Consider the following 26617-nt stretch of genomic DNA (forward strand, 5'->3'; position numbering starts at 1 on the left):
TATCTATATATATATATATAGATATAGATATAGATATATATCTATATATATATAGATATATATATATATCTATATCTATATATATAGATATAGATATATATATATATCTATATCTATATATATATCTATATCTATATATATAGATATATATATATATGCATTTTATAGTTGCCCCCCTACTTTTGTCCCTGTCCCCCCATGTGCCCCCCCTAAATTTGAAAGCTGGAGACGCCACTGGTCTTGGTGTCTGCCAGAGATACAATATATTACCAAAAGTATTGGGTCACCTACCTTTACATGCACATGAACTTTCATGGCATCTCAAATATAGTCTGCAGGGTTCAATATTGAGTTGGCCCACCCTTTGCAGCTATAACAGCTTCAACTCTTCTGGGAAGGATGTCCACAAGGTTTAGGAGTGTGTCTATGGGAATGTTTGACCATTCTTCCAGAAGCGCATTTGTGAGGTCAGGCACTAATAAGGATGAAAAGGCCTGGCTCGCAGTCTACGCTTAAATTCATCCCAAAGGTGTTCTATCGGGTTGAGGTCAGGACGCTGTGCAGGCCAGTCAAGTTTCTCCACCCCAAACTGGCTCATCCATGTCTAAACCTTGTGGATAGCCTACCCAAAAGAGCTGAAGCTGTTATAGCTGCAAAGGGTGGGCCAACTCAATATTAAACCCTATGGACTAAGACTGGGATGCCATTAAAGTTCATGTGGGTGTAAAGGCAGGCGTCCCAACACTTTTGGTAATATAGTGTATATGTATTCACCCTCTTTTATTATAGGGAGCAGCCACCTGGATTATTTTATGGAAGTGACATGGTCACTTTAGAGGACCCTTTTGCTTGCTTTGGGTAAACTGTTTAGTTTTTGCTCCAGCCTTCATGAATTAGCTCATCTGTGCTTGATTCTATAAAATGTGCCATCACTGTTATCACAAAAAATTCCACAGAACTTAAAACTATGCCTACTGCCAGGAGTAAAAAGTTCTGTAACAACTGCTATAGTTGTACTGATTGATGTAACTTTAATAAATGATTAAATATATCTTTTGACACCTATAATATTTTTATTTTACCATATATAGTTCATTTGGGATCACAGATTTTTTATTTATTTTTTAATAAAAACACATTACAATTTTACTTTAAGAGAACAATTCTTCTTCCATTTGAAACGTAGCTAATTTGATAGATGAAGAAGATTAATGGCATTTGAAAGTTTTTGAACATCCAGTCATTGTAATCAACAGTAACTTTCAAACATCATGACTGTATAAATCATGAGTGCTTTTATCTGATTGCATTTGTTCATTGTAGCTTAGTAGGAGTCATTCAAAAACTCTTTTGTAGTTGACAAATGGCCTTGGATGAAGGAAAGGAAAGGTTGGAGGATCTTTATATCTTAGTCAATACTGTGAAATGACAAGGAATATATTCTGCTGCAAGTAGAGTTTAAAATCCCTGGAAAGTCTTTTATCTAAATGTAGTCATTTATTTATCTTTACTGTTTTCTCACAATATGTAAAACTCACTATCATCTTCTATAAATTGTATCAAGCTGCAACTCCAAGAGAATAATAATATTCCTGATAATTATGACAATAATAATAATGTATGCTCATCTAAAACTCAATTAAAAGGGAACATGTAAAAGCAGGGAAATAGTAAGAATAAACATTTTCTATACATTAGCAGTACAAGACTTACTGCCCCCCCAAAAAAAATAAAAAACAAAGTTGACGCTAAGGGAGGGTGCACACCAAATATGTAAAGCTTAAAAGCACAATTAATAGATTTACTGTGTGATTTCATTCATTGCAACTTGCAAGTTAGTAAAACTGTGAAACGTTTCTGTAACAACAACTAAGTTATACAGTACAACACTTTCTAGGACACCACCTACACATTTGTCATTTAATATGAGTTTGTTTCCTGTACCTTCTAAATCTGCAAAACTGACAGATTTCTTTGCATTAAATTCACTAGCCTAAAATAATAGCCAGTATTGTCATCCTGTCCATTATTATTGGGCTAAAGATTCCTCTAAAAGCAGAACTCTTTTAGTATGCAACTTAAAAATTCAAGTTATGGAATCGGGAAACTGGGAGTCATATATTAGAAGACTAAATCTAAGCCAACCTGGTATTTAGCACAGAAATAGTCATATTATACTGATTGCATTTCACGCAACTACCACTTATATGGCATAAACCACTGAAACCCACTCTCAAAAATGTTACACACACACGTCAACTCATCATTAATGAAAAAACAGATATACTCGCTATGTGAATAAATCTTAGTGACACAGCATCAAAACATGGTCCAAAATTCTCAAGACAATTTGTTGCTCCACATAAAAGTAAAAAAGTCCACAAAAGTGACTCCACTACCTATTCTTTGGATAACAGTTCCAAATAACAACAATGTGTTCAGGCCAAGGCATACCATATATCTAAAGACAAAACTATTTTTTTAGTTTTGGATAGAGTGTAGAGGGATTAGAACCCCTGTCAAGCTTTTATTGCTTATAAGTAAAAGAAAAAAGTGCTTCACTAACTTATATTAATAAATTATTTCCTGTGTATTTCTACATATATACACACTCTAGACTATATCTGTAGTAAACCAAATACATATTGAAAATGAAGTAGTTGCGCGCTATTATGCTATAAAATTAATAAATATAAATAAAAACAACCAGAAATGCTGCTGCTGTCACTAAAGTGCTCCCACAGAAAAAACAGTAAATAAAATAAAAATGTCACAGCGCTGCAACAATAATAAGCAAATCCACAGAGAATGGTGAAAGTGATGTGTAATAAAATATGTTAAAACAAGCAAGTCCAATATTATTGTGATAATTTCCTCTGTTTAGCATGCAAAGAGATGCAAAGTACTTCTTTACTTCACACAACCTCTGTGTTCATAGTGCTCCCGCCACCAGATGCAACAAACGCTCACCTCCTTACAAGACCCTAAGGGGGTCAAACACGCCTTGCACTATGTGCAACAATCCCTTCAGGAAAACCTTGTTGGTCCTTGCTGACCTCTAATGGACTTTCAAGACCCAGATAATGGTCCCAATCTGATGGGGGTTCCTTCCACTGTGCTGCTTCAAACTTCGATCCAATGCAATTCACATTGGCCACCGATAATTTCAACAGTACATAGAAAAAAAGAAAGTGCCTCCAATAGTGCAGTATCCAAGGGATTAAACCTCTCCACCCCAGCTAGTAAAAAACATGAATGATACATCAAAAGGTCTCACTCGTTTGCGACAAGGTTCCATCGCCAGGCTCCACCTCTACTAGTTTCACCACCTCACATGTGGCTTCATCTGGAGGACATTCATGTGCATGTGGAAAATGCTATCAGCAACCAGTCCAGGATCCCAACACAATCACTGAACTCAGAGGTGGTTCATATGCGTGTTCTTACCACGCTTAATTGCAGGGACATACGCTCTAAGGTGAGCACACATACTGAAGGGGGAGCACCTGAGTGGACACAAGGACACGTTTGCTATCACCAGCTGTTTTGGATTTTGAATTTTGAATGGACTTTTTATATAATTTGATATTAATGCATGTCATTTTGTGAATCAATCAACATAGCACTTTGTGGTGCATGGGAACACGTTTGTGAATATAATTTGAGCACATATATATAGGATTTCTATTTGTATGACAGATGATGATATTATAATATTACTTCACATATTGCACTTTATTGTTGCATGGAGTCACCTTATTGATAATAAGTTGTGTCACTAAAGCACCTTATGTATGTGGTCTTTTATAGACAGATTTCAGAGTGTGTATACATGGAAAGGCAGAGGGAATAATTAATAGTTTACATGTTATACTATATTGTTGCACAGAGTCACTTTTTTGTTAATTAGTGGTGTCACTAGAAGACTTTATGTACGTGGTTTACTACAGATATAGTCTAGAGTGTGTGTGTATATATATAAAAAAAATATATATATATATATATATATATATATGTAGAAATACACAGGAAATAATTTATTAATATAAGTTAGCGCAGCACTTTTTCTTTTACTTTTAGCCTTATGGGACGTGATCAGTGCTAGCAGCTTTCTACATAAGAATTGAATATTTGTTTATGGTAGCTCGCAAGATTTCCAGTGTTTAGAAGCTTTTATTGCTGTCTGTTCCCTCATTAGGGAGATGCATCCTCATTAGGGAGATTCATTCTCTCTATTTGTCCTGTTTATCATTATTATTGAAAGTGAAAGTAAAAGAAAATCTCTAATTCTCAGGTAGTCCCATCCCAGAAAAGTAATAGAGGGGAAAACTTCCAATGGGAACACTAGTTCTGGTGACAACCAGGAATTTCCTCACTTTGAAGGGATTTCCACTCACTTCCTGTTTTGGCTATGAGACAGAAGGGGAAGGGAAATCCCCCCAGTGGGACACATATGGTCAAAATAACCTGACAGGTTAGGATATGCTTTTTACCTATTTTGTTACATTACAGCCTTTAGTTCAATGTTTTTTTTAATCTGAATTATATGTAATGGAGCAGAACACAATAGTCTAAGTTGGAGAAGTAAAATTAGAAAAATATATACATAAAACTATTTTTCAGAAATAAAAAACTGATAATTGGCATGTGCATATGTATTCACCTCCTTTGTTATGAATCCCATAAAAAGCTCTGGTGCAACCAGTTACCTTCAGAAGTCACATAATTAGTGAAATGATGTCCACCTGTGTGCAATCTAAGTGTCACATGATCTGTCATTACATATACACACCTTTTAGAAAGGCCCCAGGGGCTGCAACACCTAAGCAAGATGCACCACAAACCAAACACTGCCATAAAGACCAAGGAACTCTCCAAACAAGTAAGGGACAATGTTGTTGAGAAGTACAAATCAGGGTTAGGTTATAAAAAAATATCCAAATCTTTGATGATCCCTAGGAGCACCATCAAATCTATCATAACCATGGAAAGAACATGGCACAACAGCAAACCTGCCAAGAGACGCCCGCACACCAAAACTCAGGGACCGGGAAAGGAGGGCATTATTTAGAGAGGCAGCACAGAGACCTAAGGTAACCCTGGAGGAGCTGCAGAGTTCCACACCAGAGACTGGAGTATCTGTACATACTGTAGGACAACAATAAGCCGTACGCTCCATAGAGTCGGGCTTTATGGCAGAGTGGCCAGAAGAAAGCCATTACTTTCAGCAAAAAACAAAATGGCACATTTTGAGTTTGTGAAAAGGCATACTGGAGACTCCCAAAATGTATGGTGGAAGGTGCTCTGGTCTGATGAGACTAAAATTGAACTTTTTGGCCATCAAAGAAAACGCTATGTCTGGCACAAACCCAACACATCGCATCACCCAAAGAACACCACCCCACAGTGAAACATGGTGGTGGCAGCATCATACTGTGGGGATGTTTTTCAGTAGTCAGGACTGCGAAACTGGTCAGAGTTGAGGGAAAGATGGATGGTGCTAAATACAGGGATATTCTTGAGCAAAACCTGTACCACTCTGTGTGTGATTTTAGGCTAGGATGGAGGTTCACTTTCCAGCAGGACAATGACCTCAAACACTCTGCTAAAGCAACACTTGAGTGGTTTAAGGGGAAACATGTAAATGTGTTGGAATGGCCTAGTCAAAGCCCAGACCTCAATCCAATAGAAAATCTGTGGTCAGACTTAAAGATTACGGTTCACAAGTGTAAACCATCCAACTTGAAGGAGCTGGAGCAGTTTTACAAGGAGGAATGGGCAAAAATCCCAGTGGTAAGATGTGGCAAGCTCATAGAGACTTATCCAAAGCAACTTGGAGCTGTGATAGCCGCAAAAGGTGTCTCTACAAAGTGTTGACTTTAGGGGGGTGAATAGTTATGCACATTGCCCTTTTCTGTTATTTTGTCCTATTTGTTGTTTGCTTCACAATAAAAAAAAAAAACATCTTCAAAGTTGTGGGCATGTTCTGTAAATTAAATGATGCAAATCTTCAAACAATCCATGTTAATTCCAGGTTGTGAGGCAATAAAACATGAAAAATGCCAAGGGGGTGAATACTTTTGCAAGGCACTGTATAACCCTCTCTTACTCTATCTAAAATGAAAAAAAAAAATGTTTTGCCTTTAGTTCTACTTGACCTCTAGAAGATTTACCCCCTTCATGACCAGGCCATTTTTTGCGCTACGGCACTCCATTATTTTAACTGAGAATTGTGCAGTCATATGACGCTGTACCCAAATAGCGATCACTCCATATCCATAAATCACTCCATGAATCTCTATTTCTCTTCTATGGACATTTAACACTAAGCATGTATGTTTTGGAAAGCTGGGTGCCCAAAATCTCAGGAATATGCACTGCATTGCAGCAAATTTTGTGGGATTTTTCCTGCTGTGGTTGTATTTGAAAGTAGTTCTGCTGTATCACAAGCAGGGGTTCTCAGTTCACCAGATGTATGACAGCAAAGTCTGGATGAAAAATTGTATTGAGCCAATTAATGTCCCCTGTATGTATCTTATGCTTAAACCTCTATTTTGTCTAAAGAACATCTTTAATATATGTCAAATTGAAATATATGTTTTCCTTCTATAGTATAGAGAATCCTTATTCAGTTTCATGGTTGATGTATCAGTTTTTCTTGGTGCCAACAAAACAAGAGCAGAAATTGATATGAAAGCTTTGATTGACCTGGAAACAAAACTTGCTCAGGTAAGTCATCATAAAACAAGCTTTATAAATTATGCCTTCCAGAGACAAAATATTGTAAAAAATTGCTAAAATGTATGTAATATTTTGAAAGTAATTCATACAAGCAGTTGTACTAAAAAGTGTTGAGTCAAACACCAATGAAGAAAAAACAGTCCCAAAAGTGAAAAGAAGGTTCTAATAGCATCCTCACCATCCATCACCTGCAGCTGTGAGATCCTGAGATTAGGGATGGTCCCGATGTTCGAGTCAAAACATAGGGTGTTTTTTATAGAACAAACAAACATATGGGGCACTTGCGGCGGGTTCACCCTCCGCAGAGCGTCTCATAATGCACTGTGAGATCGCAGTGCATTGATGGCTGCTGATTGGCTAAAGCATGCACCTTACCTGCATGCTTTGGCCCATCACAGCGCGATGTGCTGTGAGAGCCATGATTGGCCAAAAGCAGGGTGCCTTTGGCCAATCATGGCCCAGGGGCTAAGTCCACGCCCCACACTATATATGACTGCTGCTTGCATGGCAGCCGTATATAGTGAATGAATGGAGATTAGGCAGGTAGTTAGTGTAGTGTGCAGTCAGTCAGTGTAGTATATATATATATATATATATATATATATATATATATATATATATATACACACATATATATATATATATATATATATATATATATATATATATATATATATATATATATATATATATATGATACAGTTCATAGTATATAGTGCAATTAGTGTAGTATATATATAATACACTTCAGAGTATATAGTGCAGGCCGTGTAGTATATATAATACAGTTCAGGGGAAAAAAAAGCGCTTTCAAAGAAATAAATAAATCACAAATAAAACTGCAGCAACTCTAATGGTGATATATAAGTTGCAATGCAGATATATAATACAGTTCAGAGTATATAGTGCAGTCCGTGTAGTACTGTATATATAATACAGGTCAGATTATATAGTGCAGTCTGTATAGTGTATATAGTGCAGTCTGTATAGCATAAATATTACGGTTCAGAGTATATAGTGCAGTCCGTATAGTATATATAATACAGTTCTGAGTATATAGTACAGTCAGTGTAGTGTATATATAATACAGTTCAGAGTATATAGTGCAGTCTGTGTAGTATGTATAATACAGTTCAAAGTATATAGTGCAGTCAGTGTAGTATATATAATACAGTTCAGAGTATATAGTGCAGTCCGTATAGTATATATAATACAGTTCAAAGTATATAGTGCAGTTGGTATAGTATAAATAATACAGTTCAGAGTATATAGTGCAGTAAATGTAGTATATATAATACAGTTCGGAGTATATAGTGCAGTCAGTGTAGTATATATAATACAGTTCAGAGTGTATAGTGCAGTCCGTATAGTATATATAATACAGTTCAGAGTATATAGTGCAGTTCATATAGTATATATAATACAGTTCAGAATATATAGTGCAGTCCCTATAGTATATATATAATACGGTTCTTTACTACACTGAAGGGGGGCCCATGGTTCCTGCCTGCAAAAGGCAGTTGCTAAGGCTTGGGTGAGCCAGTGTCAGGCCTAGCCATGCAGTGCTAGCTGTGCCTGGGAGCTCAAGCATGTAGAGTGCTGGAGGAGCTGAGGGGTAATGGTCTGCAGTAAGAGTTGTGATGGAGGAAGAAAAATCTGTATATACTGGATCGTATATAAGTTGTTCCAATTATTTGTTCTAAAAGTCGTCCCAATTGATTGTTCTAAAATCCACTGGGCATCCCATACTTCCTATACCCCATCCAAGTTCAATCCCCTCATTAAAAAAAAAAAAAACAAAGCCAATGAACTGTTCATTGCCTTATGCCCTGTACACACGATAGGATTTTCCGATGGAAAATGTGTGATAGGACATTGTTGTCGGAAATTCCGACCGTGTGTAGGCTCCATCACACATTTTCCATAGGAATTTCCGACACACAAAGTTTGAGAGCTTGCTATAAAATTTTCCGACAACAAAATCCGTTGTCGGAAATTCTGATCGTGTGTACACAAATCTGATGCACAAAGTGCCACGCATGCTCAGAATAAATTAAGAGATGGAAGCTATTGGCTACTGCCCCGTTTATAGTCCCAGCGTATGTGTTTTACGTCACCGCGTTCAGAACGATCAGATTTTCCGACAACTTTGTGTGACCGTGTGTATGCAAGACAAGTTTGTGCCAACATCCGTCGGAAAAAATCCATGGATTTTGTTGTCAGCATGTCCGATCAATGTCCGACCGTGTGTACAGGGCATTAGAGTGACTGAGGACTTGAATGCCGGGCTGGGCAGGGTGACAAGTGGGCCACAATACCTAGCAGCCCTTATGGGGTACCACTACATATATAATACAGTTCAGAGTATATAGTACAGTCAGTGTAGGATATAATACAGTTCAGAGTATATAGTGCAGTCAGTGTAGTATATATAATACAGTGCAGGGTATATAATGCAGTGCAGAGTATATAATACAATGTATTGAAGTGGTTAAGGGAAACCCTATGACAGAATTAAGAAAATCCCCCCCAAATCCATACCGGGCCTTTTGGGCCTGGTATTGATTTAAGGGGAACTCCACGCCAAAATTAAAAAAAAAACATTGTGAGGTCCCCCAAAATCCGTCCCTTTTGGGTCTGGCATTGATTTTAAAGGAGAACTCCACTACACCAAAATGTAAAAAAAAATTGGCGTGGGGTGCCCCCAAAATTCATACCAGACCCTTATCTGAGCATGCTGCCTGGAGGTCAGGATAGGGGGGACGGGCAAGCGCCCCCCTCCTGAGCCACATGCCCTCAACATGGGAGGGGGTGGGTGCTTTGATGGGGACATTAGCCTCTTCCCGACAACCCTGGGCTGTAGTTGTTGGGGTCTTTAACAAGGAGACCCCCAGATCCCAGCCCCCCATGTGAATGGGTAGGGGTACATTGTACCCCTACCCATTCATCAAAAAAAGTGTCAAAAAGTAAAAACCACAATAGACATTTTTTGACAAATCCTTTATTAAAAAAGAAAAAAGTGTCCATCCATCTTCAATTACACCGCCTGATGGACCTGAAAAATAAAAAATGGAAAAAGCTCTGCCTCGATGGGAGGCCTCCTGGCGACTGCTGTCTCTTGGCTTTGACAGCTGTTATATAGGCAAGGGCAGAGCTACACGGTGACGTAACTGAGTGACCTGTCCCCTTCTGACATCATGTGACATCAGAGGGGGTGGGGTCATCCGCTTATGTCAGCGGGTGGGGATTTTTCATGTTCGTGTCCCTTTGACTTCAATAGGGTTTGCATGCTCGCTAGAACTTTTTGCCTGTTTGCGGTGTTCGGCCCATGCCTACCTGTGATAATCCCCTCCACCATAGGCAAAATGGTCACTTACCTACACAAATGGGGGGCGTTCAGCCCATCCCTACCTGTGATAATCCCCTCCACCATAGGCAAAATGGTCACTTACCAAATTGCACAGACCTTTTATCACAGAATGTCAGTGACTCTTGTGGCTCTAAACCCAGCCAGGGAGTCTCTTAGGGCATATGAAGTTCCCATCCAGGTGATGACATCACAGACAGTCCCCAAAATATAAAAGACTCGCCATAGTGTAAAAAAATCCTTAAAACTTTGTTATAGATATAAAAGGTTGAACTTACAACAAGAAGAGCATCTAATCACATTTGTATCAAAATCATGCCAGCCGGCTAATCGCTCAGTTCTTGAGTCAGCACTCTCAGTCACTTCTCTCTGCTCAGCCCTCCAGGGCTAAGCTAGAGCAGGGATGGGAGTGGCTGGCTCAGGCTCTCAGCAGATCACTGAGAGGCTGAGCCAGTTGCCAAGCAGGCATTTGAGTGGATTCCGACATTATTGTCAGAATCCTTCCAAAGCCTGAAGCAGCTCTGTGATGTCAGCTTACAACAGACTTTAGCCCACTGTTGGCTGATTCTGGGTCACAGGAAAGCACACGTATGTGTACTTCTGTGACCCACAAGAGAAGCATGACCAAAACATTTTTGGCCTTACTTCTCTTTTAATTTGTATCTTGAAGGCACTAAACCAGAACTTAAAGAACTCCTTTCTCGTTGAAGAGTGCTGCTGTCACACCATTATCTACCAACAGCTGGAATATTGTTTTGCGGCGAAAGAACCCTTTAAGTGATCTCACTTATTCCCTGGAGTCATTAAAATAACTCCATGCAAATTACTAAACACACAGCTGAAATGTGTACATACACAGATATGTAATTCTGTGCCGACTGCCTTGTGTTGTGACACACATAGTCAGGTTCCGATACCTCCTGACACTTCTCTGCAGACTTTAATTCAGTTAAGAAAGACATCCTTCCTCAGCCTGTGGCCGGACAAGGAAATAGGAGGGAAGAAATGATGAGACTTCTTCTCAGAAGTTCTCCTGTCATCAAAACACAGTGCAGCAGATCCTGATGAGTTAGTACTGGCCCACCTTTTCCCAGTCTCAGTACTGCTGTAAAGGGATTATGGTAAGCTTATATCCATACACATTCATACTTTTGTCAGAGGTGTATAACAGGACATTTAATCATTTTTAAAGAATCCATACTTGGTTTAAATTGTGTTTTTAATAACTGCCTGGAGTTAAGATTAATTTTCGGTTCAGGCATTCTTATTTATAAACGTGCTTCAAAAGTTAATATGAAATATTTCGGGAGATGCTGATTCTGTATGAAAAGCTAGTCTGCTAAAGACATAGAAAAACACATTACTTAGAGGTCACTCAGGAAAAATGAATTGAACTGTACCTCCTCCTTCATAAGAATATAATAATGCATTTTATGCCCATAAGTGCCTTCTTATGTTCCTCTTATGAGCCCAGATCCCAATTAGTCTGGTTTTCATGCTCCAGAAGGCAAGTTTAAAGCCTAGATTCATTTGCAATTTTTTTAGGTTTGTGAAAAAGTATACATGTAACAGTTCATTTTGGGATAAGCATAATCATAGTATGATTTTCTAGCTCTCATAGCTATACTTGTTCTCTATAATTAATGGGATAAAATCATTGATGCTTATTAAATGCAGTATATAGTAAGTATACTTTACATTGTACAATGACTTTGAAACTAATTGTAGGTAATATTTTATCTTTGGGATGAGAAAATTTGGAAATATCAGTAACCATAGTTATATAATTCAAGAAAGTAAAAAAAAAAAAGCGGGGGGGGGGGATGAAATACAGTGGATATGTAGGAACTGTAATGCCTAACAAAGAAATTATAAATATTTATATACAGTTCTTATGCTGTCAGAAATCATAGCCAGGCCCCCTTTTTTTGCAGGCCAGCTGGCAAGTGTTGTGGAATTTTACATAAAATACTAAATTATTATGCAACACTCACTGATGGGTTTTGCTATGCAATATGAATGGAACGAAAGGATTAATTTCTTCCCATGGACACAATAACCATGTAACTACCAATAGTCTGCGATTTATGCAGGATATGCCCTGTACACACGATAGGATTTTCCAATGGAAAATGTGTGATAGGACCTAATTGTCGGAAATTCCGACCGTGTGTAGGCTCCATCACACATTTTCCATAGGAATTTCCGACGCACAAAGTTTGAGAGCAGGCTATAAAATTTTTCCGACAACAAAATCCGTTGTCGGAAATTCCGATCGTGTGTACACAAATCCGACTCACAAAGTGCCACCCATGCTCAGAATAAATTAAGAAATGAAAGCTATTGGCTACTGCCCCATTTATAGTCCCGACGTACGTGTTTTACGTCACTGTGTTCAGAACGATCGGATTTTCTGACAACTTTCTGTGACCATGTGTATGCAAGACAAGTTTGAGCCAACATCCGTCGGAAAAAATCCATGGATTTTGTTGTAATAAAATAAAATAAGTCTAGCCCAGAAGCTGGAACTTCTCTTCACTGGTTCATGTGGCTAAATATTAATTTGGTTATTTGTTTAGACATTGCCTCTCTTAGCCACCAAGTGTCATTCTAGGGCAGAAATATTTGTTCTAAATGATTCTTATAAATAACGTGTTATAAAAATGTCCATTTTCTCATGGTACAGGTGTGGCCATATGATATTTCTAATATATATCTGTAATGGGACAGTGAATTGTATGTGACCTGGCACACTCACTTAACACACACATGGCGTGCCTTCATCCCTATATTGGTTTATAGAAAAGGAGAGATAGTTGGGACTTTGAGTGAGGCTCGCCATGTCAAAATGGAGACAAAATCAATGCATGAATGAAATTACGATACTTGGTTTATTGTTGCAAACTAAAAATTCATACCAGATTCTTGAGAAAAAGATTGTATCATATATATATAGGGAGTCACATGACTTACACTAAAATATGCTGCTCATAGCATACAATACAATTGATGAATGGATATGAAAAATATACATGAAAAGATAAAAATACATAATGAGACCAGGTATCTTTGACCACCCTGCCGTCTTTTGGGTGCTCTCCTCGGTAATTGGGGGGTCTCCCTGTCTCAACCCCAGGGGAGATACTATACCCGGTATCCCCACTCTCCTGTGCAGACACCGGGCTCAGCTTTGAGGCCGTGCAGTAAGTTATTAATTTATGTTCCCATTTTGTTGGAATATATATATATCTCTTTACTCCCCCTTCCCTGGAGGGCCTCTTCAACAACCAAAATTTATTTCCCTTTCTAGTATATTACATCATTACACTCCTGATGAATAGCTGAAATGCCAAGAAACGCGTTGAGCGCCACTAGATGTCCAAAGATACCTGGTCTCATTATGTATTTTTATCTTTTCATGTATATTTTTCATATCTATTCATCAATTGTATTGCATGCTATGAGCAGCATATTTTAGTGTAAGTCATGTGACTACCTATATATTTGATACAATGTTTTTCTCAAGAATCTGGTATGACTTTTTAGTTGCAACAATAAATCATGTATTGTAATTTCATTCATGCATTGATTTTGTCTCCATTTTGACATGGCGGGTGTCAGGGACTAACCCGTAGGAGAACTGGCATCTATGGCCAGCAGAATCTTGGATCAACAAAAACAAATTCTCCAGCGCTAATGCGCGCACGCAAGAACAGCCAGGACAGTATATTCACCGGTGTGCACGCGCACGCCAAAGCGTGCGCCAAAGCACATGCAATACGTGAGAGACTCCAGGCGCCAGTATCCTATTTAAAGCATGCTGCAGCAGTCACCAACTGCTGCATGATCTTCTTGTGAATTCCTGTGTTACTGTTCCTTTTATCTTGGATTACCTGCTAACGACCCGGCTTGCCTTGACCTATCTGATCTGAGTTGTCCCCGGCTTGGCCCTTGGCTTGTTTCTGTTTACTCCACTCTGATCTGCTGCCCTGTGTATGACCCCTGGCTTGTTCCATTGACTTTGCTACTGCTTGCTGTCCTGTGTATGAACCCTGGCCTGGCTCCTGACACTGCTTCTGGTACCTCCTGCTGCACAAGCTCATCTGGTACTTCCGAGGTACCCCTGCTCAGCAGTCTACCCTGCTCATCAGCTGCCCACCAGTGGACTTCTCTTCTTCATCTCAGCTTGCCGCAGCCAGCAACCCCTGCCGCTTTGAGTATAGCTCCCCCTGTGCCACCTTCAGGGAGCGCTCTGCACTTAGTCGCAAGGGAAGCCCTCCCAGCATTTCAGCCTTTGATCAGGTACGTGATAGCGGGCCTCATTCAAAGACCCAACTATCTCTCCTTTTCTATAAACCAATATAATGATGGAGGCACGCCATGTGTGTTAAGTGAGTGTGCCAGGTCACATCCAATTCACTGTCTGACTAAATTTGGGTGGAAAACACCCGCTCTAGTGATCTGTCACACCTAATACAATTTATCTTTTGAACATCCTTTTATATACCTAGTTAACATTAGCCTCCAGTAATCTGCATTTATATCGTTTTCCTTATGATCATTGGATCCCAATACGTTTGTCTCTAATTAAATATCTCCCTTAAATTATTTCTAAATCCCTCGTCTGGCCCAGCATAGGTTTGATGGGGGCCGGGTGGTTTTCTGCCTCCGGGGTTGCGATGTGTGGGTCCGTTCCTCCCTCTCACCTTACCTATATATATGTTATGATTAATTATGCATCTAGGTAAAGCAAGAAAACTATATGTATAGATATACAATGCTGTGAAAAAGTATTTGCCCCCTTGCTGATTTTTTTTTTTTTTCATATTTGTCACACTTAAATGACTCAGATCATCAAACAAATTTTATTATTACACAAAGGTAACCCATGTAAATACAACATGCAGTTTTTAAATGATGGTTTCATTTATTAAGGCAAAAAAGCTGTCCAAACCTGCCTGACTTTATGTGAAAAAGTAATTGCCCCCAAAACCTTATAACTGGTTGTGCCACCTTGGTGGCAACAACTGCAGTCAAGCGTTTGCGATAACTGGCAATGAGTCTTTCACATTGCTGTGGAGCAATTTTGGCCCACTCTTCTTTGCAAAATTGTTTTAATTCAGCCACATTGGAGGGTTTTCCAGCATGAACGGACTGTGTAAGGTCATGATAAAGAATCTCAATTGAATGTAAGTCCGGGCTTTGACTAGGCCACTCCAAAACCTAAATTTTTTCTTTGTTCGAACCATTTGGAGGTGGACTTGCTGTTGTGTTTCGGATTGTTGTCCTGCTGCATAACCCAAGTGCACTTGAGCTTTAGGTCACAAACTGATGGCTGGACATTCTCCTTTAGGATTTTCTGGTGGAGCTCAGAATTCATGGTTCCATCAATTATGGTAAGTTGTCCAGCTCTTGAAGCTGCAAAGCAGCCCCAGATCATCACGCTACCACTACCATGTTTGACTGTTGGTATGATGTTCTTTTTATGAAATGCTGTATTAGTTTTATGCCAGATGTAACGGGACGCACACCTTCCAAAAAGTTAAATTTTTGTCTCATCAGTCCACAGGATATTTACCTAAAAGTCATGGGGATAATCAAGATGTTTTTTGGTAAATGTGAAATGAGCCTTTGTGTTCTTTTTGGGCAGCAGTGGCTTTGGCCTTTGAACTCGCCCATGGATGCCATTTTTGCCCAGTCTCTTTGTCTCTTGAATCATAAACACTGATCTTACCTGAGGCAAGTGAGTCCTGCAGTTCTTTAGATGTTGTTCTGGGTTTTTTATGGCCTCCTGGATGAGTCGCCATCATGTTCTTGGAGTAATTTTTGCAGGCTGGCCACTCCTGGGAAGGTTCACTACTGTTACAAGTTATCTCCATTTGTGTATAATGGCTCTCCCTGTGGTTCACTGGAGTTCCAAAACCTTAGAAATGGCTTTGAAACCCTTCCTAGACCGATACATGTACATTACTTTGTTTCTAATCTGTTCTTGAATTTTTTTAGATTGTGGCATGATGCGTGGCTTTCTGTGATCTGTAATGCCCCGTACACACGGTCGGATTTTCCGACGGAATATGTGTGATAGGACCTTGTTGCCGGAAATTCCGACTGTGTGTAGGCTCCATCACACATTTTCCATCGGATTTTCCGACACACAAAATTTGAGAGCAGGCTATAAAGTTTTCCGACAACAAAATCCGTTGTCGGAATTTCCGATCGTGTGTACACAAATCCGACGCACAAAGTGCCACGCATGCTCAGAATAAATAAAGAGATGAAAGCTATTGGCTACTGCCCCGTTTATAGTCCCGACGTACGTGTTTTACGTCACCGCGTTCAGAATGATTGGATTTTCCGACAACTTTGTGTGACCATGTGTATGCAAGACAAGTTTGAGCCAACATCCGTCGGAAAAAATCCTAGGATTTTGTTGTCGGAATGTCCGATCAATGTCCAACCGTGTGTACGGGGCATTAGTGTGCTTCACTTTGTCAGACAGCTATTTATGTGATTTCTTTATTCCACACATCTGGCAGTAATCAGGCCTGGGTGTGGCAAGTGAAATTTAACTCAGTTTTCGAAAAAATGGTGGTTAATCACAGTTCATAATAAATGAAATAATAATTTAAAAACTGCATCTTGAATTTACTCAGGTTATCTTTGTGTGTTATTAAAATTTGTTTGATGATCTGAATCATATAAGTGTGAGAAATATGCAAAAAAAAAAAAAAACAGGAAGGGGGCAAATACTTTTTCACAGCACTGTATATGGTTATAGTATATATTTCTAAACACAACAGTCTGTATATTTAAACTAGTTCTACATATAGGGTATTTCTAATCAGATTAATACATACAGTGTTACATAAGAAAATTATTAATATATATATATATTTATATATATTTATTTCAGGTACTTATATAGCGCCAGTACTTATATGCAGCGCTTTACATATACAGCTTACAATCTAAGGTCCCTAACTCACATTCATACATACTAGGGACAATTTAGACAGGATCCAATTAACCTACCAGCATGTCTTTGGAGTGTGGGAGGAAACTGGAGTACCCAGAGGAAACCCATGCAGGCACAGGGAGAACATGCAAACTCCAGGCAGGTAGTGTCGTGGTTGGGATTGAAACCAGCGACCCTTCTTACTGCTAGGTGAAAGTGCTATCCATTACAACACTGTGCCGCATATATATATATATATATATATATATATATATATATATATATATATATATATATATATATATAGCGGTTCCTATTAAAATATTATCATAAATATAAATAAAAACTCCATAGTTCCCTTTTGGCATATTATGGACCAGTGGGATCTCCATTGTAGAGTGTCTAAATATTTTAGATGGTGTCTGAGCTGTATTCCTCTTTCAGTGGCGAGGAATTTTAGGTGGGAATTAAGGTTTTTACTAGCCTGAGTTTACCGAGGTATATTAGAAGTTGTCCAGCCTGGTAAACATTCCCCCAAGGCTTCTTTGTTATACATTGTTTGAGTATGGTGTATTCTAGCCTTGGAATGGCAGTTGATGTATGCTTTTTTTTCAGAGTTTTAGCACTGGTCCAAGGGTCTTCAAATACATTCTATTTAGCTAACATAAAATATATTTATTCTTGGCTTTTAAAGTGAGCAAGAAAGTACATATTCCTTGTTATGGTCTCAGTTCTGCAAATAGCTTGTTTACAGACCTACAACAGAGTGAGAAAAACACGTGTCTTAGGTTGAAATCTCAGATGACTGTGTTTTGAAGCTGACCTTTTTACTGGGACGTATTTAATCTTAAACCTCCATATGAAATTTATGAAAATATATTTATTTCTTCACAATAGTTCTGACACATCCAATGCACTGGCATCACGTCCTGGTGATGTCAGTGCATTGAATGCCTCCTGATTGGGCAGTTAAGGAGAAGCAGCATATTATAGGGGTCACCCTCAACTCATTTTGTGTGTTCTCCTCTCAATACATATTCTTTGCAGCAGGATGTTATTGAGTCTTAGTGCCTATATTTTATAGTAGTAGTAACTTTAAAATTGATTGTACAAAAGGTTGGACAGACAGAGTGTAACATCTGAGGTGCCTACACCTATTTGCACCTATATATTCTCCATGTCCATAGCTAAATCATAGGCTGTTTCAATCCCGCGGTGTTAAAACACCCTTTTTCCTTCTGAACATTCCTATTTGACCATCACAATGATGGGCTGCCCCCATGACCAATAGGGATGTACAGGGGGCAGGATAGGGTAAGCAAGCTGTTGCGGGTATTTGTAGGCACCTCTTGGTACCTGCACCTCATACCTGTTAACAGCTTTTTTGACAGCTATGTCATTTTGTATGAATGGATACATTTTCAAATTCATGATGTGGTTGAACCACTAAATACATTATACAGTCAGGTCCATAAATATTGGGACATTGACAAAATTCTAATCTTTTTGGCTCTATACACCACCACAGTGGATTTGAAATGAAACTAACAAGATGTGCTTTAACTGCAGTGGGAGGCACATATACAAACTGTTGTAATTCCTACACCTTTCACCTGATTTGGATGTAAATACCCTCAAATTAAAGCTGAAAGTCTGCAGTTAAAGCACATCTTGTTTGTTTCATTTCAAATCCATTGTGGTGGTGTATAGAGCAAAAAAAGATTATAATTGTGTCGATGTCCCAATATTTATGGACCTGACTCTACATTTGAAATAAATGTTTAAGAATCATAACTTCTGTGCAATTTATCATTATATTACTTTTAAAGGTCGATGATAAATAATGCATAATACGAATATGCACTGTGATAAAAATGAAGCTGCTAAATCCTTCCACCTTAGCTTTGAGCTGATGAGCTGATGTCAAGTTTCTGCCAAACCAGGGCTGTAGGCAAATCTACTGACTGCACCAAATCCACCATGCCAGATCGTTTTTAGCAAGCAGTCAAACTCAGAGGAGCTGCACAAGACTGGTCTAGACAGGGCTACGCAAATTCAGTAGCTGAGGGTTGTATTCAGACAAATTTTATAATTGATATTATTATTTTAAAATATGGCTCTGGTTTACATCGCAGCCTTTTTTTCATTTTACAGATAACTGTTCCTCATGAAAACAGGACAAGCGAATCCATGTACAATAAAATGAACATCTCAGAATTGAGCGCTATGATTCCACAGGTCTGTTTCTTTATGCAATTTTTATTGTATTTTTTTAACTATAGTTTATTCTGTTTGTTCCTTTAACACACGTATTTCTATAATATTCTTTGATATAGTGACAAACATACAAAAATTGGGGATCATTTGGGAAATCTCTGACAATATTAAAGCAAATAAAGAATAGGGCAGGTGCATTTATACATTTAAGGTAAATACTGCACTACATCCTTAATAAGTTACTGCAGCGGAATATTATTTTTATTAATTAACCCTGTCATTGACACAAAATGATTGACGTAGACTGTGACAGATAGTCAAACTCTGACAATAATAGACATAGCCTGAGATATGGTGACAGATACAGTATGATTGGCATTTATAGACACAACAACCACTGGTAAACAGTCTGAAGTTAAGAATACACATAACAATATATTTTTATAATCTCTGTGCTATTCCTTTCCGTACATGGTTCGAAATTCAGCTGTTTCAACAGGGACTGGCCACATTTTTATCCATGCGTTGCCACTGAGGTTGAACTGAAGTCAGTCTGCCGATTGACTTCTGTTCAACTGCCCTGTCCGATAAAAGCCTCTCGAGCAGCGCTGCAGGCAATAGGTCCAGTACTTTAGCAAATTAAATATAATTTTATTAAGGATAATTTAATAAAGCCATGCAGGCCAATAGAAATGATGGTGTGCAGAGCAGGGCAACCCAAAAAGTCAGTCATATTTTAGCATACTGTAATCTAATCAGGTGTGACATAATTTATGATTAATTGCCACAGATCAATAGACTATGCATGTTACGCTTGTGATTTAATGTTTAACCTAGTTTGTTCTTGTTGAAACTGCCCATTACAATGGATGACAATAGTAAGCCATTGGAAGACACAATGGGACCAAGAGAGACTTTAAAATATAGGGCGGAGGAACCTAAGCCCATAATCCCTAAGTACAATATATGAGAGATAGTAAGCAAAACAAATCGGATCATTACATCAACAAGTACAACAAATCACCAGAAGTATCTGGGAAGACCAAGGCACAGTAGTGAACCGTTTATGCTCGTTCCCAACAAATAGCACATCAGAACCCTGTATGTGCATAATGCTGACAATAATATAAACATAAAATAACATTTAAAAAAAAAACAAGAAGAAAATGAAAAAGGGGAGAAAAGGGCTCCAAGAGAGCATGGACAAGAAATCAAAGAGAGGAAAAGAAAAGGAAAGAAGTGAGAAAAGAAAAGAGAGACACAGGAATCACAAAAGACGGCACCATCTTGTATTTGTCATGTCGTTCCTTAAGGACATTAAAATGAACACAGTATCACTTGAGTGGTAGTGGGATTCACTATTGCATGGCATAAAGCATAGTATGAAAAAAAGACCTCTAAATTAAACTTGAGTAAAATGCTTCACTTTTTCTGTTTTTACAGTTTGATTGGTTAAGCTACTTAAAGAAAGTAATTGACTTCAAAGTGCATCCACATCTTAAAGATATTGACTCATCAGAAAGCGTGATTGTTCGAGTACCAGAATATTTTAAGGAATTGTTTAAGATACTAGAATCTGAAGACAAGAGGTATGTATTTCTTGTTTAGTAAAAAATATCAGAAATGTTAAAGTAAACCTGGCAGTTACCTGTAGTCAGACATACTAAACTGATTTCATCAGCCTTTTTCAGCAAGAGCTCTTTAGTACCCTAGATTACAACCAGAAGTTGCTAGGAGTAGCTTGAGGATTGGACAGTGGTGGATTTGTCTCTTGCTTGATGGTGCCTGTATAGTTCTGGCATCAATGTCACTCACCAGTGTGGGACCAGTAGCCATTAATGTAAGGGGTTGTTGTTTCAATTAACAACCACTGTAAAGGCACCATTCTCACTGTGACCATTAATCTAAAGGCTTACCAGTCCCACTAACCACAAACCTGCTAAATCACCACCATTGTGAAAGAGCTCTTCACTGACCACTGATGTATGCCTGAACTTTTCAACTGACCCTGCAAAGCACAATAAAGTTTTCACTGTCTACCTTTATTTTTGACCATTATTAACATTTGTTAAATTTCATTAATATTACTGAAAACATTCTGGGTGTCAAATATTCCAGGTATACTGCATTCCTTTATTTTTGTTTCTATATCTACAACTTACTGACATTGTGATCTGTAGATATAATAATTTTTTAGGGGTTCCCGGAGACCTAAAACTAATTTCAGGGCTTTCCCCTTGGTGCAAGAGGTGAGAAAGGCTGGACTTCATTATTAAAATGGGTCTGCAGGTACCATCCCAAACCCTAGGCCTCAAATATATGGATGTCAACATTACCTGGTGTATATGATTGTTGTTTTTCCCCTATTGCCCATATTCTCATCAGAATGGGCATTCAGTAGCTCCCAGGACATTCTGGAAGACATTTGAAGGTCATGTAGTAATTGTTATAAACTGTCGGATATACTTCAATCCGGATATGCAATTTAAAATATCACTTCTATTGATCTTCTAGATCAACTTTGAGGATTACTAAAAAAAAACTACCCTGGCTGTGCCCCCCCACCTGTGCTTCAAGGGTTGAATGCTCATTAACTCTAGGGGGTAAATGATCAGGTGAAATACTTACCTTATACCTCTCACATCTGTGCAACTTGTCTCCTAAAGCCTCTTCTTTATAATAATATTAAAGCTTGTTTTAAAAAAAATAAACATGTTATACTTACCTGCTCTGTGCAGTGGTTTTGCACAGAGCAGCCCCAATCCTCTTCTTTTCGGGTCCCTCGCCGGCGCTCCTGCCTCCTCCCCCTCGAGCAGTGCCCCCAGAGAAAGCCACTTTCGATGGGGGCACCACTGCGTGCTCGCTCCAGAGCCGCTGCTCTATGTGTCCATAAGACACATAGAGCCCCGGCTCAGCCCCGCCCCGTGCTCTCCTCATTGGCTCATTGGCTGTGATTGACAGCAGTGGGAGCCAATGGGTACCTGTTGCTGTCAGTCATTAGGGAGAGGGAATCTCGGGACAGCCGAGTCTCTTGTGCACATTTGTAACCAAGTGTAGCGCTAAAAAATGAGAAAGAGAATATTGCTATACCACATATAATAGCAAAATGAATTGTGAAAAGATAGTGTTTTGTATACTTTGTGAACATTCATACATATAGAACACTTATGTTATAAAGCCTTAGGGTCACCAAAAGTGATAACAGGATGTAAAAATGGCAATAAAGTCCAAAACTGAATGTGCAGGTACGATGAACATAAATTTTGCAATGGTGATAAATTCCAAAACATATACTCGTGAGAGATTTCTGTATGTAATCCAACATGTGCTGACAAACACTTGTGCGAAACCGCCACCTAGGATGACTGGAGGCTTACCAGAAAGTTGGGACCCACCTAGCATACGCTATATGGGTCAAACGGGCTTGGATTGCTCACTGGCAATGAAGGTAGGGAACCAAGGGCTGGTGAATGGTGAAGTTGTAACGTTGCTATCCCAAAGAGGTCTTCTTCATATGGAAGCTCGGACACCAACGGACATTACCCACATGTAATGAAGAAGGGGCTCATAGTGTAATTCCGTAAACCATAAAAAATTTATTAAAAGGAAAAACACTTACATTTCAGAATAAAAAGCGCTTGCAAGTAAAATGGCGGCAGTGGAGTCCTCCCGACACGTTTCGTCATACAAGACGAAGTCATACAAGACTTCGTCTTGTATGACAAAACACGTTTCGTCATACAAGACGAAGTCATACAAGACTTCGTCTTGTATGACGAAACGCGTCGGAAGGACTCCACTGCCGCCATTTTACTTGCAAGCGCTTTTTATTCTGAAATGTAAGTGTTTTTCCTTTTAATACATTTTTTATGGTTTACGGAATTACGCTATGAGCCCCTTCTTCATTACATGTGGGTAATGTCCGTTGGTGTCCGAGCTTCCATATGAAGAAGACCTCTTTGGGATAGCAACGTTACAACTTCACCATTCACCAGCCCTTGGTTCCCTACCTTCATTGCCAGTGAGCAATCCAAGCCTGTTTGACCCATATAGCGTATGCTAGGTGGGTCCCAACTTTCTGGTAAGCCTCCAGTCATCCTAGGTGGCGGTTTCGCACAAGTGTTTGTCAGCACATGTTGGATTACATACAGAAATCTCTCACGAGTATATGTTTTGGAATTTATCACCATTGCAAAATTTATGTTCATCGTACCTGCACATTCAGTTTTGGACTTTATTGCCATTTTTACATCCTGTTATCACTTTTGGTGACCCTAAGGCTTTATAACATAAGTGTTCTATATGTATGAATGTTCACAAAGTATACAAAACACTATCTTTTCACAATTCATTTTGCTATTATATGTGGTATAGCAATATTCTCTTTCTCATTTTTTAGCGCTACACTTGGTTACATATGATTTATTACAAATTTTCTATTTGTTGTGTTAGCTGCTTACATCTATGACTATTTTGGAGTAAGCGCATGGTTTATAGGTTTTTTATGCTCTTGTGCACATTGCTGGATCAAAAGGGGTTCAGGTAAGTGCTAGGGGGGCTGTGGGGGGAGCAGCACACAGAAGGTTTTTTTAGCTTCATGTACAGAATGCATGAAGGTAAAAAATCATCAACTACAATGCAGGGTCTGTAAAACAGGGGAGCTTCAGAGCTTGCAATTATTAGGCAAGTATTACACATTTTTCCTCATCCTCTAGCGCTAACAAGCATCTAACTCCAACCTGGAGTTGGGCTATAATATATGGGTTTGTCTGCTTTAAGATAGCCATACATGAATTGAAATTTGTCCAGTTCCACAGGGATTGGCCAAATTTTAAACCATGTATGGGCAGGGAGGTTGTACAAAAGTCGATCTACAGATCGGTTTCTGTACCACCACCCTGTTGGATTTTCCCCGCTCCTTAAGTGCTGTAGACTATAGTGTATTCTGGTGGTGCTGCAGACTATAGTGTATTCTGGTGGCGGGGAAGTCTCCCCGCTGTCAGAATACAAAGGCTCAGCAGGGAGGATTTCCTGATCCACCTCGCATGTGTGGATAGGGAATCAAGTTCTTTTTTTTTTCATTCAACCCCCTGTTAACAGTTTATTAATGTGAATTATTCATTATAAAAATATAGAAACTGTCACTGCTGACTACATTTAGATGTTATTTATTGGTTGTTCTGTTCATCCTCAGGCTTCAATGAGTGCTCTCCATGTGCATACATAATTTACTATTATAAACAGATATTTTTTTTTTAAACAGGTTGTTAAGATGATCGAAATCAGACTGAATACATTCATATATAACATATTTAAAAACATTGTAAAACTTACAGTAATAGTAATAATGAAAGCCTATTACTGTAGGTTCGAATTAAACGATGTGTTTGTGGGCTGCTTTTGTGTTTTTCTCAATTACTGTTTACTACTTTTTATGGGAGAGCTTGTTATTTTTAGTAATAGATCTCATTACACACAAATAGGATGTCTAAGAGATATAAAACTCCTTTTTGTGGTAAGCACAACTGGGCTCTCTTGAACAATTTATGATTGGTAGCTTGTGACAGCTCTAAGAGGTGTAGGATATAGGGCACTTAGCAGTAGCTGGAGATTAATGGAAATTCACAATCTCGTCAGATGTCAATTCAATGTGTTTCACAGCAATACAAGACATTTCATTTAGGATTAGAGGAATTTCTGTGAAGTGCTGAATCCTTTCCTATATGTTGCTCCAGCCATCCAGGGGATAAAAACACAATAAAAAATAGCTATATCTGTTGGGACTTGCTTTTCACCTTTCCTTAGTGTTTGCCCTTGCTGCATCCATAAACATATTTTCACATTTACGCGCAGTGTTCTCTGAGTCATTTAGTCATTTCTGTAATAAGTGTTTTCTATATATGGTGGTGGATCAATTGATGGTCAATATTTTGTATAATCAGTATTTATCAGCTACAGAGAAGGCTACAAAACCTTCTGTGGAAATCATGTTGACATTACTGGCATGGATCGAGTTTTAATCTAGTTATTGTGAGTGATTTTAGTATTATTGGGATGTGAAAACAAATATGTGACTGTACTATTGCAAATTATATTTAAAGTGTATGACAAAAAAAAAAAAAAAACAGATACAGTATAATCTCTGCAATACATGTAACATTTGCCTATGGTTTATTCCTTAAAAGCCCTGTGAGTGCAGAAAATATCCATTGATCTGCCAGAATTGCACTTACCTCCTAATTTCCTATTGTGGGATGACAACACACAGCATTTTTGTAGACGGAGCGGGGTCAGCCCTGCCTTTGTACTTAGATATACTATCCAATCACTCCCAATGCCTTCTTACTTACAGTATGGGGTTTAACTGACTTGACCAGTCTGAGACAAGATCATGGAGGGCTAAATAGTCTATTTGAGATAACACAGGCAGAGAACACAGGACAGCTCTGAGGAAGATTTTTTTTTTAAACAGATATAACCAAACCCTGATGACACAAATTAGGATATAGGTGGAATTATGATAGATTTAAGATTATCGAACAAGAAAAGCTTAAAAATGAACCTTGCTGTCACAGAAGAGTTTTGCTTAACTTTAGCTTTATACCCCCTTCCTGACCAGGCTATTTTTTGCTACTATATGGCCCTGCATTGCTTTATCTGACAATTGCACGGTCGTGTGACGCTGTACCCAAATAAAATTTTTGTCCCTTTCTTCCCACAAATAGACCTTTCTTTTGGTGGTATTTGATCCCCTCGTTTTCTATTTTTTGCGCTATAAACAAAAACCGACCATCAATTTTGAAAAAAAAAAACAATATTTTTTGCTATAAAATACATCCAATAAAAAAATGTTAAAAAGTCAAATTTCTTCATCAATTTAAGCCAATATGAATTCTGCTACAATGTTTGGGTAAAAAATCCCAATAAGCGTATATTGATTGATTTGCGCAAATGTTATAGTGTCTATGGGATATATTTATGGAATTTTAATTTATTTTTTACCAGTAATGGCGGCGATCAGCAACTTATAGCAGGACTGCGATATTGTGGCAGACAAATTGTCACTAACGGACACTTTTGACACTTTTTTAGGGACCAGTGACATTATTGCAGTGATCAGTGCTAAAAATATGCACTGTCACTGTACTAAGGACACTGGCTGGGAAGGGGTTAACATCAGGGGCGATCAAAGGTTTAACTGTGTGCCTAGCTGGTGTTTTACTGTAGTGTGAGAGGTGCTTTTACTAAGTGAAGGCAAAGATTAATGTCCCTGTTAATGTCCCTGGTGCTGAGGAGTTTGGTGGGGCTTTTTATTAAAAAAAAATAAATAAAAATGC

At 38.6% G+C, this 26617-nt stretch overlaps 1 protein-coding gene across 1 annotated transcript in view; it reads left to right on the forward strand.

Moving 5' to 3' along the window:
* The window catches only part of PHEX (phosphate regulating endopeptidase X-linked), a 398049-nt gene that overhangs the window by 163028 nt on the left and 208404 nt on the right, over window positions 1–26617 (forward strand). The window contains exons 7-9 of the mRNA XM_073616504.1: window positions 6613–6729; window positions 19218–19301; window positions 20724–20869. Coding sequence (XP_073472605.1) covers window positions 6613–6729; window positions 19218–19301; window positions 20724–20869 — 347 coding nt within the window. The remainder of the gene's footprint in view (window positions 1–6612; window positions 6730–19217; window positions 19302–20723; window positions 20870–26617) is intronic.

This window comes from Aquarana catesbeiana, linkage group LG02, assembly GCF_042186555.1.
Source record: "Aquarana catesbeiana isolate 2022-GZ linkage group LG02, ASM4218655v1, whole genome shotgun sequence".
Classification (NCBI taxonomy): Eukaryota; Metazoa; Chordata; class Amphibia; order Anura; family Ranidae; genus Aquarana; species Aquarana catesbeiana.